The sequence below is a fragment of the Hyposmocoma kahamanoa genome, unplaced genomic scaffold (genome assembly GCF_003589595.1).
Source record: "Hyposmocoma kahamanoa isolate Upper Pololo Valley unplaced genomic scaffold, ASM358959v1 169, whole genome shotgun sequence".
NCBI lineage: Eukaryota > Metazoa > Arthropoda > Insecta > Lepidoptera > Cosmopterigidae > Hyposmocoma > Hyposmocoma kahamanoa.
In genome coordinates, this window is record NW_020653611.1 from 1,535,710 (window position 1) to 1,555,476 (window position 19,767).

Below are 19,767 nucleotides of genomic sequence, written 5' to 3' on the forward strand. Positions count from 1 at the left end.
TATTCTATTCTATTCTATTCTATTCTATTCTATTCTATTCTATTCTAATAGCAAAACCAACCATTAAAATAATTGCTCCTTAAATAAAATTTAGGCGCTATTTATAAAAATGAATGTTCATGCGTGATCAGCCAGCTTTATAGGTGGATGATTTTCTTCAAAATTAAATGGGATCACTATGGAGGTACCCTCTTTCCAACAAAAAAAGAATCATGAAAATCGGTTCACAAATACCGGAATTATCGCGTAACATACATACAAAAAAAAACATACTGTGGAATTGTAAAACCTCCTTTTTTTGAAGTCGGTTAAAAAAGAAAATTACCGAAAATATATTGTTATATCAAATCATTATCGAATGAACCGCACCTAAATCGAGCTTTAGACAAAGACGATATGCTGAGTTCGGTTTTGTATAGCGTTGTCTCTTTCACTCAAACTTGTTTGTTGTCAGTTGCTAATTTGACAAAACTGTGCGACGGAAACGGGGTTCTACTAATTCGAAGGTTATTGATTAACTGTCAAGTGTAGTATTATAGTCTGGCATTGTAGAAAATTGAATGAAGAATGATTCATTCATTCTTTATTGTACATTATAAAAATTACAATTACGACAGTAATGTATGCATGTATTACATAATAAGCTAACATATGACAGACGGCCTCAGGATACAAATTTATGAGAAAACTATTTTTTATTTAGATAATAATTAAAAGATCCTTACTAAACCAAAATCATTAACTGATAATCATTTGAACATGAATTCAGCGTTTTTGGAACACATTATTTACTTCGCGTATATTTGTTTTTTCAAACAAACCGACGTTTCGGGCCCTTTACAGGTCCCATGGTCACGGTTGACTGAGGTGGTACAGTCTTCAACCAGTTATGTCTAATATTGATGCAAACCACCCTATTTTTTTCACTATAGTTACAATAGTTATTAATTAAATACCTTATTTTTAATTTTACAAAGAAAACATTCCAATTTACGCTACATTAAGTTTTACAAATTATTTTATTGAATGAGTTTTTATTAAGTTCAATTTATTAATAATTAATAATAGCAATTAGAATAAACTAAAACGTTAAGTTAGTATTAGTACTACAATTAGTACAATTCGGACTGCAGTTTTATGTCTGTTTGGGATTTTTCATTACAGGAAATACTGGATCCCAAACTGGTGGTACTGAGAAACCATCTTCCCTGTTGAAATTAGGATGTTTTTTTAATTTCAATGGCCTCTCGCAGTATCCTGGGTAGATAACGGACTTCTTTTGCAAGGACCTGGGGTTTGTCAAACTTCATTGAATGTGTAGGTTTATCCATGACATGCTCGCAGACTGCAGACTTGTTTACGCGACGGTGTTTGACATCAGCTATATGTTCTTTGACGCGGGTACAAATACTTCGCTTTGTTTGTCCAATATAAGAGAGACCGCACTCACAGGAAAAATAGTTTTATTTCCTATGTGTAACAGGTGCGAAAACCTAAGAACTCGATACATTATTTACTTCTTCACTTTGTTATTTTATCATAATGGTAGAGTGAGTGAGACGACAACAGAATGGTGGCCAGGAAAAGATTACGACAACGTGAAAAGTCACGCAAAGGGATGGGCAGACGATGACGTCAGAGTCGCAGGTCGTATATGGGTGAGACTAGCAAAAGATCATGGTGTTATGACACAAATTGGGCTGTAGACACGGCTATAGATTAATGAAAGAATCTTCTTCTCATATCGATGGCATACACTCTATTGTGGCTCAGAATTCAGCTGTAGTGTCTCTAGCATGACTTCTTTAGTAGGCCACTGGATTGCATATTGAAGGAAATGTTGATTAGGCATCAATACCCTTAGGTGTATTGTATATTTTTTGGAAGACCGGTATAAACCGGTATAGACCAGTAAATACTTAAAACATTTGATCAAGCAAGACAGTTTCTCCCGCTTCTCCTAAATTTGCCTTAAAACGCAAAAATGTGAGTCCCGCCACCCTGAGGCGTAAGTTTACAAGCCCCATGCGCCTGTAATTTCACCAACACCCCTTACTTTTCAGAATTAGGTAAGGTGGCAGTACTTCCCTGGATGAACGTAATCACATGAATCTCTACACCTGACGAAATTAAATAATAATAACGCACACACTCAACATAGCACTAGGGAAACCCTGTGCGACAGCCATGGACACACACATAGAATACGGCATGGTAACAGTTCGGCCACAGAGGCAGAATCCAAGTTAAGTTCACTAGAATCATAGTTAGCTCAAAAAAGAAATATGGGTTTCGGGGCAATCCTATAATCAACGATAAAATTGGATACAAGGAAATACCCAATATGTAATCTATATTATTGTATTGAAGATTTGGTTTTAAGATTTGAGTACGGAGTCATTATGAAAGATTTATTTGATTAATAAATGTACCAACTGGCTAAAATCTAAAATACATTTTAATATGTGATAAGATCAATACACCAGTAACTCGCGATAAAGTTTGAGCTCATGTTCTGTACATCGTTGACGTCACGTTCACAATGTAAAAACATAAACATATACACATACTGTCACTCATCTATATTAGAAAACCTTCCGTGTACGACAGATTGTTTAATTTTCAATGAGGATTTTTTGACAAATATCTCCCCTAGTATAATAAGGCCACATGTGCACACGGAAGAATGTTTATATGGTCTGTGATGACAACGTTTTAGGAGAGAGATTTTAAATAAAATATACATAATTTCATTAAGAAAGAAGATACTAATATGATTTATAATGAATATGATCATAATATTAATATTAATCTTAGGACTAAGTCCAAACTCAAGGTACCACGATTTCGTTTAACTAATTAAATTTGTATTGAATTGATAGTCAATTATGTTTTACGCTTAGAAAAAATTCCTTCGATCCGGCCCGATTCGAACCGGCGTCTTCTAGCAAACGCCAGTGCCAGACGCTATGCCATCTAAGTCACGGAACGAACCAGTGGACCTCACAAATTTCTGTATGTGCTTGTTGTCAGATCTTTGTATTTGGTTTTTACCCGTAACGCCATCTTTGATAAATCTATGGGTCGTATTCCAGAACTCTACTCAATGCTCAAGTCAGGACTTGAGTATGATTTCAAGCACTGGAAATACGACTCTAATGGCAAGGACTTGAGTATGATTTCTAATGCTTTAAATCATACTCAAGTCCTGACTTGAGCATTGAGTAGAGTTCTGGAATACGACCCTTAGAAAGTATTTCGTCACCCAGTTATGTAACTTTACACCTACCAGCCCTAGCTAGAGATGTCTCTATTAACCGTAATTAAATTTGTAATATTAATCGAATAAATATTCAATCATTTTTTGTGAAATTACTCCACTATTTGTTATAATTCGACCTACACTATAGAAACTTTAAAATACATACTTCACATTTTGAAGTAATATTTGACTTAGAATCATTGACTTACAAATAAATGGACGATGGGTCTAATACAAAAACCACGAAAAAAATGTCCCAAGTCAACCTATTCGAAATTTAAATTGTAATGTCATCACAGTATCGCGCTGTCAGTAGAACAAATGAAGACTAAAGCGGAGTTTGGCGCTCTGTATACGATTTTAGCGCCTTACAAGTGCGGACACTTTTTAGCGCGGACCCGACGTCCATATAATTGTAAGTTAATGCTTAGAATAATACGTTTTAATAGTGTCATGAAAAGGACACCCAATTATGATAGCAAATGTTATATGCTTTTCTTAGGCCTTAGCATGATTTAAAAACTTTATGTATATGTTTTATATAATCAACAAAAGTTTAACGCTTTCGATTATTTATACTAACTAATTTACGATCTAAAAGAGAAGGGGATACCAAAACCAAACACTAGTTTTAGAATTTACTAATGTATATTTATTAATTATGAAATAAATCAAGTAATTTTTAACATGAAATCATATGATGATTTAACACCAAGACAATGGAAGAACGCGTTAGTCACAATTTTACACAAGATAGGGGATATAGCCAAATTGAGTGGCTTCCACACGGTGAAGCAGTTGATGGAGAAGTGTCACGAGTACAACCGACCCCTTGCCATGGCCTTCGTTGATTATGAAAAGGCCTTCGACAGTGTCGAACATTGGGCCGTGTTCCACGCTCTCTACCGCTGTAATATCGACATAGATTTACATTTACATTTACATTTAACTGCCTTCGTGGCCGAACGGTTACCATGCCGGGCTGCCACTCAGAGGTCTCAGGTTCGATTCCGGGGCCGGGAGAAACATTTGTATGGCCTACATTTGTTTCTCTCGTGAGTTTGGGTGTAATTTGTGGTTGTCTATGTGTGTGTCCATGGCACCCGCGACACAGGGTTTCCCTAGTGCGGGGCTATGTTGAGTGTGTGCGTTATTATATTATTATAGATGTACTTCGGGAGCTGTACTCATCTGCAACTCTACAGGTTCGAATGCATGAACTAACCAAATCAAAAGGGGAGTGCGGCAGGGAGACAACCTTTCGCCAAAACTGTTTACTGCTGTCCTACTAAAAACACCTGATTGGACGAAATGTGGCGTTAACATCAATGGAGTCTTCCTGTCCTGCTCACGGCTTGCAGACGACCTAGTACTCTTCGCTGAATACTTTAGCGATCTCCAGCGTATGCTGTAACAACTGTATGATGCTTCTATGTGGATGGGCATCAAGAAGAAAATGTCCAAGACTAAGGTTATGGCGAACATCTCCAACGTCGCAAATTCAAGTGTCACAGTTGGAAGTGAGATCTTGGAGGTTGTCGATCAATACGTTTATCTCTATATATATCTATTTATCTCTATATCTCTAAGTATATATTTTATCTTTTGGCAAGGAGCATCAAATGAAGGAGGTCACCAGAAGAATTCGGCTTGGGTGGGCCGCGTTTGGCAAGTTGGACGACATTCTTAAGTCAGCTAAAATTCCACAATGTCTGAAGACCCGTCTATATAATCAGTGTGTTCTGCCTACTATGACTTACGGCGCCGAGAACATGGACGCTCACGCAGGAGGCTGCGTATAGGATGAGAGTTGCACAGAGAGCCATGGAGCGTGTCATGCTCGGTATCAAGTTTATAGACCGTATTCCCAACGTCCAGATCCGAAGTCGAACTAAGGTAAAGGACTTGGGGAACCGCATCACGAAGCTAAAGTGGAGCTGGGTAGGGCACCTGATATGGAGACAAGATGACAGATGGAGTAAGGCGATAACTGAGTGACGTCCAAGGACTGAATACAGAAACGTCAGGCGTCCAGCGGCGAGATGGGCGGATGACATCGCAGGAATTGGGGGGCGAACCTGGATGAGATTGGCACAGGATCGTGGGGAGTGGCACAGAAACTTGGAGGCCTATACCCAGCAGTGGGTGAAGTCAGGCTGTATATGAATGATGAATGATAGAACTGATGATCAGTAAACAACTGAACCGATATTTATCAAATACATGTAAGAACATCCCGATTAAATAACCTTTAAAAAAATCATTTTGAGATCAATCTATCAACTTATCCGGATCTACAGTCAGACATAAGGACAAAGGCTTCAAATTTGTAACTCCCATCTTTTTGTTTCGGTTTTTTTATTATACTAAATGAAGGGACCAACAAGTGTGTCTGGTGGCAAGCGACACGCCTGTCCATAAATAAATATCAATAAATAAATAAGTCATAGCGCCGTACTAGAGGAACTCTATGTTATGGGTCCCATGGACACGCATAGACAACAATAAACACAGAAACACCCAAACTCGTGAGATGAATAAATTTAGGCCATACGAATATTTCTCCAGGCCCGGAAATAGAAACCGGGACATCTGCATGGCAGCCCAGCATGGTAACCGTTAGGCCACGGAGGCAGTTTATCGATAGCAGTTGCAACGAGCTTTAAACAGAAAGATCTGAGGGGCACTGCCACTGCAACCTGAGACTTAAGTTGACAAGTCTCATGTGCCTATAATTTCAGTATTACTCTTACCTTTCCAAACCCGAACGCAGTATTGCTAACATTACTGCTTGGTGGCAGAAATAGGTAAGTTGGCAGTACTTCCGTGGACGAAATCTGTCACAAGGAGCTCTAGTGATAATGTTATAAAGTCCGTAGATGAGGGACAGTAGTGGTGAATGACAAAGGCCTACACTCAGCTGTTTAAGTATGTGAATGATGATAATGAACAATAGCATATAAAAATGTATTGTTTAACATGACCCGCTTTAATGGCGTCTCGATGTTGACCTTGTAATCATCGCCATATTGTCCTTCATTGTTTCTAAAATGCTAATCGAATGCAAATTAGTCAACTAAAATTATACATTCAAATATACTCCACATGTGTAACATTTGTCAAGTAAAAAAAATATTAAAATTATGTTTTTGGTAGTAGTACTTCTTGTGAAATGTTTATCCCCTTACCTGCTTCTGCCGTCATGCGTGCTGGTGAAATTACAGGCACATGAGACTCTATAACTTACGTCTCAGGGTGACGGGTTAAAACTCTGAGCAGCACTGTAACCGCTCACGCGATGCGCTCCTCCTACCGCAAAATGGCGGCTATTTGGTTTCGCAAATTAGAAAAGCATTCAGTTTAAATACAAGTTTTTATAAACAAAAATTATTATTCTTACCGGCACCTCTAGGTGTGGTATGCGTCTACGGCTGCATGTATCGCGTGAGCGGGTAAGAGACAGACGTGTCGCTTACTAATAGGCGCACGACTTAAGGTCTATCCACACATATCCGGGACGTGCCCGGGACGTGGACGAGCCGTGCTCCGTGAGGGGCTTAAAAAATATCGTTGCGTATATTTTGTATAAATTCGTTCACACTTCCGTATCCGGGCCGACGCCGGGACGGGCCCGCAGTTCATACAAACTACCACGCCCCGTCCACGGCTCTGATGTGTATGGATAGTCCGTAGTCCCATCATTGGGCATCATAAAAAAAATGTTTTCTCTAACCCACTTAATATACGATTTTCTATTTTTTATTGAAATGATATCAAATGACGGGATGAACAAGTAATAACAGTGTTCTATGCATTTGTTCATTCGATAATAAACTATGCTGTGACAATTTGGGCAACGGAGCCGGTGTAAAACGCGTTCTAGTGCTACAGAAAAGATCGTTCACATTACTCAGTGGTATCCAAAGAAGAATATCCGCATAATTTTTTTTTTGTTAAATTGGGGATCATGACAATAACCTTATTGTTTATTTTTAATTCCTTGAAAGAAGTACACAAATAGAGGAATAACTTAAAAAGTACCAGAGATGTACACTAACAATACTAGAAACTAAGACAAACTTATAGTACCAAAAACAAGATTGAAAAGAACTGCTAAGTAAGGTTACTGTCTAAAGATAAAATTATACCATGAACTACCACCGACTACATCCGAATTGCCCGAGTCAGAATTCTGAAGAAAGATAAAAAACTTGAACTTGAAAATCCATTCTATAAAGCTTACAAATATTTTGACCTTATGCATTAAAAAAAATGTCCATTATTTTATGACATTTAATTTATTATTTATGCAGTTTGTTTCATATAACAATATATTGTTATTTAATTAATATTTTAATTGTGTGTGTATAAACTAATCTTAAGGTAAATTTAGTTATGTAATACAAAATGTTAGTAGTAAATGACACTGACAAGATATGAAGTTTTGTACTATTGACGTGCTAAATGTTACGTGCAAATTATTTTTATTTAATTAAGATAATATATACAAGTAAGGTAAAAAAGACAACAAAAGCTTAACTAATAGAAAATAAAACTAAGATTTTTAAATTATATGAATAAAATTGGGTCCCCGCGGCAAGGTGCCCAAGATGCTGGCAGCGTTCCCCCTTTGTATTGCTATGCTAATGCGTTGGGCAAGGTCCCTTGGATTTCCCAGAGAGTCCATTAATTTTTTCGATAAAATTTTGTACAGATGAAGGGCACTGGGACCCCACGGGCCAAGGGTTTCGACTCCAAAGGCTGTAAATAGGTAATCGGAGCCGAGATCCTGGTACTTATTTTTTTTATTCTCTCTGCCAGCTCAGCTGCGGAGCCAGCCCTCTTGCTGGTATGCAATGGGATGGGGCAAGTGTGTCGGCACATGTGGCGTCTCACACCAGTGCCCGGCCCATACTCCAAGGGATGAGATCCATACTCCAAGGGAGAGAGAGTCATCTGTTGGCGACATGCCACTTGCCTCGAGTACTATTATTATATTATTATTACGTGCTTGTGACGTGGCAAATAAAGAATTTGAATTTGAATAACCAGTTACAACAATTACAGCGCTACTCCAAGCCTTAAATCGTAAAGAACTGTACTAATAAAAACATTAATAATCTGCTGGGTAACCACACTATTTACCTGGTCTCAAACTAGGAAACTCCCTGTGCTATGAGTGCCAGTGCAACGAAATTATATATAAAAATAGTGACAGACGCAGTGTCATTCAGATCTTTGCGATTTAAAGCTCTGAGTGGCGCTGCAACTGCTATGGACTGGCGTGTCGCTTAACATCAGGCGCACGACTTGTTCGTCCAGTTCACGCCGGGAACTCCATGTCTAGTGCCCATAGTGCTAATGGTTAGGCCACCGAGGTCGTGAACTGCCACTTCGGCAAACCAATACACTGTAAAGTCACTTACAGTATTTTGATTTCTCTAGGCCTAACCGCTCACGCGATACATGCAACCGTAGACGCATACCACACCTAGAGGTGCCGGTGATGATTTTATACCGATTTATCGGATATCGAAGTTATGACAGGTAAAAAAAATAATATTAATTGCTATTGCGGTAACTACTCTAGCAAACCATAAAGTTTTTAATGCCTGGGTCTGTCTTTTAAAAAAACAAACAACTTCAAAAATACGTCACTACAATCGTGGGTGTTATTGTTTGGGCTGGTTATTTCGGTGTTTATTTATTGAAAACATACCGTAAGTAGCGTTTTTTAAGTTTACCCTGAATATAAATGTTTATAAACCAAACTTTAAGGAGTAATTTCATCGTAAACGTTAGAACCACTCAAACGGAATTTTATCATATTTATCCAAGTACACCAAAAATTTCATTAGTGCTTTTTAAGTGCAGGACTTGCGGTGTATTACTGCATTTTATTTGAGATGTTTTTGTTGGTAGTACGGAGGTAATTTATTTAGCAACGCAGAATAAATAATTTTTATTTATAAAAACTTGTATTTAAACTGAATGCTTTTTTAATTTGCGAAACCAAATAGCCGCCATTTTGAGGTAGGAGGAGCGCATCGTGTGAGCGGATAGTACCCTGTCACAGCAACTTTTGAGATTTTACTGTTTTTGAATGAGATACTAAAATCTTACGCTGTATGTTTTACATATTACGCAGCCGTATATGACACACATAACATAAGACGGCGCGCGGAATGCATTACAATGTTGCAACATGAACTTACAATGAATTAACGAAAACTCTCAGATCACACAAATATCTTAGGAGCTGAGGTCTACTAAAATTGTCGCGGCTTAAATTTTAACAATAAATAATCTCAGTATAGTGTGCTAAAAAAACCGGCCTCAAAAGTTCGTGGCATGACATCCTTTTTGGAATCATCCGTCACCAATCATCCGTGGAATGACATTTGCCAAATGTTACTGCAGTCGGTTACCAGTAAGTGCGCGAAACCCGATTCACCCTCTAGTACATCTGTAGTTGTAGAATATTTTCGTCAAATTTAAATAGGACCAATACTGAGATACCTTTTTTTCAACAAAAAAGAATCATCAAAATCGCTTTACAAATTTGCCGGAGTTATCGCTAACATAAACACAAAAAATTACAGTCGAATTGAGTCGGTTACAAAAAAAAAATTTTTTTTTTTTAATTCTCAAATTTTCTGGACAACTTCAGTTAAAATTTCATTCACGACATAAAAATACACTCTAATTGATTTGGTTCATTATTTCGAATTAAATCCAACTCTGACCGGGTTATCGGAAGTTTTTAAACTTTGTTATGACACACACGTACACAATTATCCTGTGCAGGCGTAGACTTGTTTCGGCGCACCATTTGCATTAAATAAAACTTAACACACAGACGTAGTGACCTGTTGATATATATTTAAAACAAAAGATATTTTTTTAAGTGGTGGAACAAACCTCAACGACATGGAAGGTCAGTGTAATGAATTTTATTTTCGACCCTGATTTATAATTCACCATCAGTAATAAAGTTATTAATTTATAATAATCATTTTTAGGGAAGTGTTAATCAGATTTCCTATAAAATAATGTCATATATACATGATGTCCCATGGCTATGCGTCTGTGTCGCATAGCCATGGGACATAGCATAGACATGGGACAAGAAAATTTTAGTAGCAGTAGAAGTGCTTATGAAAGTACTGCCACCTTACCATTTCTGTCACGTTCCTGTTTGGGAGGGACAAGGGACAAGGGACAAAATTCCGTTTAGTTCTTGCTGCAAATATTGTAAATAGTAAATGCATTCAAAATTATATATTTACAAAAAGCAACCACTAGAGTTTCCTGCTCATTCTTCTCTGGAGAATTTGCCTTACGAATGATCAGTGGAGTATGTAACATGATTTAACTTTGAACCCGGGAATTCTGTATGGCAGCCCAGCATGGTAACTGCTCGGCAATGCAGGTAGTTTAAATTGTTTTTTGGTTGTAATCTTTCCCCAGAGAATTTATATCCAATAGTGTGAGATCTGGAGATTTCGCCGGCCACCTACTCCGTCCATATGCACTGATCCAGGAAGGAAAACAATAATTAACAGACTCGGCTGTTTTCCGTATGTTACGAGCCAGAGTCCATAATTAATTTATGAAATATAAAATTTCTTGAATTTTTTTTATAATACCAAGGTATGGGACGAATAGGTCGTGGGTCTGGTGGTAAGCGACACGTCTGTTCATAACAGTTGCAGTGCCATTTAGAGCTTTAAAACACAAAAATCTGAGGGGCACATCCACTGCGCCCGTCACCCTGAGACACAAGTTGACAAGTCCCAAGTGCCTGTAATTTCATCAGCACCCTCAAACCTTCAAAACCGGAACTCGGTAATGCTCACATTATTGCTTGGCAGCAGAAATAGGTAAGGTGGCAGTGCTACCCTGGACGAATTCTTTCACAATGACCTCTATTGCTACTAACGTCAAGCTGCACATTGACGTATCTTGTTCCGTTGCACTGGAGGCGATTTTCGAACAAAAATGAATAGTCTGATGTACCGTTGTCCGTACATTTAAACAGATCGCTCTGAGCGGTAATCATACTGAGCAGGACGGGGGTGGGAGTCGGCTCGGAGGACGTTTGCACGTTTGACCTTACCTTACTATGAAATACAAATCTAAAAACTGTCAGACAGTACAACGACTTCAAACCGACCGGTTATCAATTCAGCTGTACTTTTTTGGGTGTATGTTACACAATAAGGGTGACAAACTAAGGGATGAATCCGGTTTAGAAAATCCGATATGCAAACTTTTGAGATTGGTTTTTATTAAGTAAAAAAGTTATAATTATTGGATTTATTATTATTTGTTGTTTACAATGTTAGTAATATAGCTATTGTTAATATTAAAAAAAAAACCTGTATGTTATACAACGACGAAGTATACTCAAAAATTAATACACATTTCAGAAAAATCTGTGGACCCGCCACCATATTCTGCGACGCCGAAGCTTAATCATCAGCATCCACCAGCGCCAGTCGCTACCGTTTCTGGTGAAGCGATCGTCCAAACCCCTATCCAAACAAACGCAGTTGCATCTGCAATGGTCAACCCACCCGTTGGGCCGAACCCTTGCCATATGACATGTCGTTCTTGCGGAGCAAAGATTGTAACCAGAATGGAATTTAATCCAACAACAAAAACTCACTTAATGGCATTATTTCTTTGTTGCTTCGGGTAAGTTTTTTTAGTCGTGTATCTGGTCCCTAAGAGCGGTTACACACGGCCACATTTTGCAGCTGTCGCTAATCGTCTACCTTTAACTTTAACCGCTGTGTGTTACTACTCTGTCGATAACAGTTGAATTGCCACTCAAAGCCTTAAATCACAAAGATTGGAGTCGCACTGCCCCTATTAACAATACGCTGAGACAAAAATTGACAAGTGCCATGTGCTTGTAATTTCACCAGCACCCTTACTTTCCGGTAAACCGGAACGCGGCAGAAAAGGCGGCAGTACTTCACTGGACGAGCTCTTTCACACGGAGCATTACTGCTACAAGTTTCATTTAAACAGACTGTTAGATACCCTTAAAAGTCAATTATTGTTTAATAAATATAAAATGTGTGTTAAAAATAAAAGTTACAAATTTCAGTTTCTTTGATAATGGAAACTGAAATTTGTAACTTGAATTTTCCCTTTGCTCCTAATTACACATAGTTTCTTTTAAAAGCGTATACGTAAACAGGGAAAACCTACTTTACAAAAACAAAAACAACTGTAAATTTAATTCGGCTACGTCGCATTTTCCTGTCTTAGCGAATATTTTCAACAATGGAAACAAAAGGTCAAAAACACATAGAACCACATGCCCTTCACAACAAGAACAGCCCAAAGTCTGAAACGTCAAACTTGATATACTCTTCACTGTACGTTAGTTATCCTGGCATAAAATGTTCCTGTAAATAATTTAGGATCGACTTTAATGTACAAAGGTACAAATAATTAAATACTTATTTTGTACGTACGGATTGGCACAATATCAACAAAATGAAAATCAAAATATTTGAAGAAATATAAATTAATAATCAACAATAAATATATATATTTCAGCCATAGAAGAAATGAGAGTAAAATAGAAATTAGAAATTAACACAAAAAAAAACAATTTAAATTCAACGTTTTAGCTTTTTCATATTCCTTTACAGGTCACTACGTTTAAATAGGTTGACTTGGGACATTGTTTTCGTGGTTTTTTTATTAGACCCGTCGTCCATTTATTTGTAAGTCAATGTCTGAATGCCACTGCAACTATTATGGGTAGACGTGTCGCTTACCACCAGGCGCACGACGTGAATCATCCCGTCACTTGATATGATAAAAAAGAAAAATTCAAATTTAGATAGCATCTCTAGCGATAACTGTCACTGTAATCTCGTGGTAGACGCACAGGTATCTTAGGGCGTCAAAAGCAGTTTTTCTATTTGATTAGATCCGTGTTGAAAAATGTGTTTATAATCAAAAGTGGTAGAACAAAACTTGATTTTTTCAATAAATTTGTTTCCTTCTATTCCAGGCTCTGGTGCTGTGTTTGTCTTCCATATTGTATGGATTCCTGCCAGAACGCAGACCACTACTGTCCTAATTGCAACGCGTTCATTGGAGTGTACTCTTCCTAGCAGTTCTTTATTTAGAGAAGCACTCTGGTCTTCTTAGACCAATATCTGATAGTGTTAAAGCATAGTGTCATAAGACAAGTAGGTGTGGTAACTTTATTCATACGTAGCAGCACGGCTTATATGTGTGCACGCCTGCCGCGCGGTGTGTACGGACACACACATTCGCTGAATAATGAAAGGTGCGTTGGGACAAGACAAGCGAGTGCATTGCAAAATTATGCAAATGTATGTATTCATACACGGCTTGCGGCGAGCGCGCACACATACAAACCACGTTGCTACGTTTATATGGATGCACGATTTTTGCTTTAAATTTTTGGATCGTAATGGATCGTATGCTTCCAATTAATTTCGATAAAAAAAAATTTGCAGCCTTTGTGGCTTCAGTCGGTAACGACTTTCATTTAGAGTGATATTAGCCAGTGAGAAAAGATGTTCAGACGACACAAAAATAGGGACAATTATCGTAAGCTTATCTGTACTTAGATGTTGCCAAAACCGCTTTTCTTACAGGCCAATATAAAATAACATTAGCCTTACGATTCAATAGGACTCCAGAAAGAGACTGTTTTGTTTAAATTATGAATACGATCTAGATGATTCAATTTGCCGTAATGTTATATCGATACAAAAAAATGGGTAGATTGTATACACTTGAATCGATCTTCTTAAAAATCAAATCGTAATGTGCATCCCTATACCATATTCGTCTCATTACACCATGGTTAAAGTCACTTCTGGATCCTGAAATCAGGACGCTGGTATTGACGGCAATGTAAATATTAACCCTAAAAGATATTGTTCACTCAAATGAGATTTTTCCTATGAAATAAAGATATTTTGAATTGAACTTCAACTAACCCTTTATCTAAAAATATTTTTTTGTCTTTGTTATTTATACGTTTCGAAATTAGCAAGAGCGTTTCAAAGAAATCAAAAGTAATCCTTTCATAGGTTTCTCGTAAATGACGCTACAGCTAAAAAGTCGTTGAAAAACCAAATACAAAGATACGACAAAAAACACATAGAAAAATTTGTGAGGTCCGCTGGTTCGTTCCGTGGCTTAGTTGGTATAGCGTCTGACACGGTATGCTAGAAGACTTCGGTATGAATCCGGCTGGATCGAAGGAATTTTTTCTGAGTATTCGATCTTTGTATTAATAATTATAACAAACTAGTGGAGTAATTTCACATATAAAATAATTGAATATTCATTCAATAAAAAAATTTAAATAGGTCTGTGATGGAAGATATAACAACAAATAATCTATTTTCACTTTTTAATGTTGTTACATTTGATATAATTTCTAAGGATATAATCACTCACTGTATATAATCAACAAAAGATATAACAACATAAGGTATAATTTCCATGTATATAAAAAACTTTTAGTATAACAAACATTAGATATAATGATTAGGAGGCATAATGAACAAATGGTATAAGTACTACCAGTATAATGTATTAAATAATATAACACAATGTTTCGTTTTACGTTTTGTTGAAGCGCACTATATTATGTTGATAAGAAGTTTTTTATTTCATTAAATATATATACCTATACAATCGAAAAATATAATTGTTTTTGTATAGCTTTATATTTATTAAAATTTCAAAGCAGAATATTTAATTGCATATACTAACCTAACCAAAATCCACAGAAGGAGGTCGAACCAACTAGGAAATGCAAAATTCGGTTTATTCACCATTACACCTAAACACCACTGGAATTATGTTAATAATACATTATACTCAGTGAATGTTATATCTGAAGTGTTTATATAAAATGAACATTATACCAGTATATTAGATTTAAAGTTGTTATATCAATCGTTTATTATACCCAGTGACCTTTATATCATGCAAGAATATGTCAAATGTCTGTATATCATAAATTAATTATATCTGTTGAGTGTTATATCGACTAAAAATATGTCATTTGTTGTTATATATTACGAACCACACCCAATTTAAATACACTGGTAACTGTAAAGGTATCTATCTAACTGGGCGACGAAATCCTTTCATAGATTTCTCATAGATGGCGCTACGGCTAACAAGTCGTTGAAAAACCAAATACAAAGATACGACAACAAACACATAGAAAAATTTGTGAGGTCCGCTGGTTCGTTCCGAGACTTAGTTGGTATAGCGTCTGACACGGTATGCTAGAAGACTTCAGTACGAATCCGTCTGGATCGAAGGATTTTTTTCTGAGTGTTCGATCTTTGTATTAATAATTATAAACACAAACAAGTAGGGTAAATTTACATAAAAAATAATTGAATATCAATTCAATAAAAAATGTAATGCTTTAATTTAAAAAAGAATTCAGCGAATGCTTTCTTGTAAAAATCTAGCTTTCTTCAAATTTTTTATGATACCAAGTGTGTACTATGAATTGTCTAGAGCGCACACGCCACATGGTGTACGGACGCACACATTCGCATAATAATGAAAGGTGAGTTGACAACGCATTAAGCGAATGTGTACACACACATTCGCACAATTTCACAATGCACATGCATGTACCCGGACACAGCACAAACAAACCGCGCTACTACGTTTGTATGGAGTTATCATGCTCATCTCATTATACCTTGGTTAATCCATTCTTGCCCGCCGTGCCAATTTGGGAACACTTCATTATTGAGGGCTTAGAATAATAACGCATAGAATGATAGTTTCATATCAAACGAACTGTCACAAGTGAGGCAAACATCAAATTCATGTAGGCTAGTTTTAGTAGTAGGTTAATTTTCGGTTTTAGTGAATATTTATACAAAAATACAAGTTGAAACGCGTTACTTCCTTGTGGAATGTGACGTTAGTATCTATTTTATGTTTGTCTGACGTATTTTTACACTCATTTACCGCACATTTCGTCATTTTTAGCTAAAATTCTTGAGCTGTTCGCGGTGCAAGTTGACCTTGAGCACTGAAGGCCCGCCCGCTCGTGTAGGCCCATTGGGCGCGCTTCAATTTGCCTCACTTAGCGTGTGCGGACTAGGTTTCTATGCATTATTATTCTAAGATTGAGGGTATATAAAAAATACTTTGATTGTATTTAACGTGTTGTTGCTTGGTTGAAAAGATGAAAGTGCATTGTTTAGATGTACATCGGAACTATTTTTAATATATTTAGGGAAACGTGTAATAAATGATTGAATTTCAAACATGGAAACAGCACAAACGTATGTACATGTTAATGATTGGTCAAATATATTTTGTGTTATATGTTTATTACCTCAAATTTTGCAAATAACGAAACATTTACAAATATTTGCAGTCATCTGTACCCAATTCCTGAAAATTTATAAATTCAAATATTTGAGAAGTTGTTCAACTATAAAGTGCATGAAATGATTGTTGACTTCAGCAACTTTTACGCATGTCAAAATAATAGACACAATTTTGATATCACTATTACACTTTCTTTGGGATTCAGATACTGTGTATGAATAAGCTACCAAGAAAAAACATGTGCAATAGGATGAGTGGAGTGGACAAAATGGTCAGTCCATTTCGCTCTACAGAATTGACAATCAAGGCAAAAAATCTGGTGGTAGGTCTTATTTACATACAATGACAAGGTTGACATGACCATATCAAAAGCATGGCGATTGTATGTACTGGCTAAAGTAGACTCTATGGATCCATTACTATTTGGACGAACTATAGCCAGATTTCACCGAAGGCAAGTAATTCAAAGGTCATTTGGCCACCCTACTTCCCAGAATGTTGAAAGTTTGCAATCATGACCCTGAAAAGCTTCCTACATTGTACATTGGGTACGTGGTCCTTCAGAGATATTCCGAGTATGGCACGTTCCATTGCCCTTTGTGGTACTCGAATCTTGTGCACGTATTCTTTCTGCTTAACGGCAGCAATAGGTAAGGTGGCAGTACTTCCCTGTCGCACTCTTTCACAAGGACCTCTACTGCTGCTAAAAATGTATGCATGTATCACAGCCTTTGTTAAACTTATTTAAAAACATAATAATAATATCTGAAACTATTAATAATTTTTATTTCAGTTTTCAGTACAAGCTATTAACCAAAAATAACGACTACTTTTGCATAATGGTGTTAGGATTTTTATACAGATATGACATTAAATTAGTGTATGTGTATTGTGCTCGGCTTCTGGTCTACACTGGAAGAGCGAGACGAGCGTGATACCATCGAGTGCGTCTGGTAACTAAAATTTATTAAGCGATTAATGAATGACTTCATTCTCTAAACGATGAATATATACAACTATAGTCTGTCTTTTTCGAAGACGGAGTAAAATAGCATTTGTAGGGTTGCTAGTTTTCATAAAATTTTAAATAGTTATGTAGTTGTTGTCTGATAGTTTTATCGATAGATTGTGAAAAAGATAAAATTTTGTCAAAAATAACTGAATTGTAAATATTACTACGTTCTAATTATTACTAAATTGCGTTATTGCCTTCTTTATTCTTATTTTGACTGTTGGTCTACTAGTAACGAGATAAATTTTTATTCATATACATTTTAACAAGAATTGCTGGATTTGATTATTTATATTGAATTAATATGAAAAATTTTAAAACATGTCTTTTCTTTGTATTTTCCTAAACATAGTTCTAAATACAGTGTACTTATGTATGAACTTACAAAAATTCTAAATTCAAATGAACTTATGTTCAGTAATTGGACAAATAATGGGTCGAGGAGGTTGATTCAAATTAAAATAAATTCGGCTATTTATTCCTTAAGTGTGACCAATATTCAATCGATAGTCGATAGAATATTTATCGACTGCAATCACTATCTGCTTACAAGCGGGCAACACTTTTGCGCAATTAACTGTCATTTTACTCCGTCTTCAAAAAAGACAGACTGTACAAATTGAGGTTAGGGTTAAATAAGACTCTTAGAAGTCAGTTGGTAATTAAAATATTTATTTATTAACACTCATTTAAAATTTCACGAAACAATACAAGTACAACGGTACAGTATAACAAACAACAGGTATACAATTTTATTTAAAAAATCATAAATCAGAGATTCGCAGCACAATTTGCACATCATTTATTATATGATGTATGAGATATCACTATGAGTCTGACAGTTGTTTGTTTACATTTATGATCTCGGATTTCATCTCAAAGCATGCTTACTTCAACCATAAGCAAGTCAAAGTAATTTTATAAAACTATGGATATTTTTTTAAATTAAAATGATCTTAAACTATTTACACAATCGCATTTTTAATAATTTTTAGTACAAAAGCACTATAGAAAAAACCTATACGAAATAAATTATTTAGAATATTTCGACTTTTATATTAATTCTAGATTAATTTATAATGCTTATGCGTACACTAGAAGGACAAAGACCGCTTCTCCGCCATATTGTTTTATGGCTAGTTTAGTAACAGACTTCAATAAATATACAATAATATACTTTCAATAAGTTTGCATGCGTAATTTTTGACTGTATACATAGTGATAATGTAACTATTTTATTACGTCAACTTCAATACTTAGGACATAATTTTTTCCCCTTTTTTAAGCTAAGTAACATCGTCTAGGTCTTCATGAGAATATATATTATACTGTATAACTGACACCTTTCTTTTTCATCAATAGAAATAAACATCAAGTCACCAAAAAAAAAACGCATCGACAAAATGCACGAATGAACGTGAGAACAACATTCAAAATGTTTCAAATTATCACAATTAATAAGATGATTTGCAACGTGAAGTAGCTACTTACTTTCAAGTGATGTAATGATAGAAGTTATTCAACAACTAAAGTTCCTTCAGTAACAAAAACTCTATAATAAAAATAGTTAGGTAACACTTTTGAAAAAGATTTATTCATCATTCAGATCAAAGACTTTGGTTCTAGAGATTGAGAAATGGTGCCGTTGGAACAAGGTTATTCCTATGTGGATACAAGAATTCCTTATAACTTTAAAACGGCTAACCGACTAAATCACTACTTTTTGTGCAATCAGATTTAAACTTGATGTGGTGTGCGGTTCTTGAGATTGAAGAATGGTGTTGTCGAAAAAAGGTTATTCCAGTGTAGACAATAACATATCCAAGTAAGAAATTAAACTATTTTTCCGGATTTAATTCGTATATATATGTTTTTTCAAACAAACCAACATTTTAGGACAAACGAAGCGAAGTATTTGTACCCGCGTCAAAGAACATATAGTTGACGTCAAACACCGTCGCGTAGACAAGTCTGCAGTCTGCGAGCTTGTTATGGACAAACCTACACATACAATCAAGTTCGACAAACCCCAGATCCTTGCAAAAGAAGTCCGTTATCTACCCAGAATGCTGCCATTGAAATTAAAAAAAACATACTAATTTCAACA

The 19,767-nt window shown here is 36.1% G+C and overlaps 1 protein-coding gene across 1 annotated transcript; it reads left to right on the forward strand.

Moving 5' to 3' along the window:
• The first annotated feature begins 10,136 nt into the window (after nt 1–10,136).
• Nucleotides 10,137–14,207, forward strand: LOC113225687 (lipopolysaccharide-induced tumor necrosis factor-alpha factor homolog). Its single transcript, XM_026458068.1, has 3 exons — nt 10,137–10,199; nt 11,695–11,962; nt 13,302–14,207. Exons 1-3 carry the CDS (start codon nt 10,193–10,195, stop codon nt 13,402–13,404), a joined length of 378 nt encoding a protein of 125 aa, XP_026313853.1. The 5' UTR covers nt 10,137–10,192; the 3' UTR covers nt 13,405–14,207.
• The last annotated feature ends 5,560 nt before the right edge of the window (nt 14,208–19,767 follow it).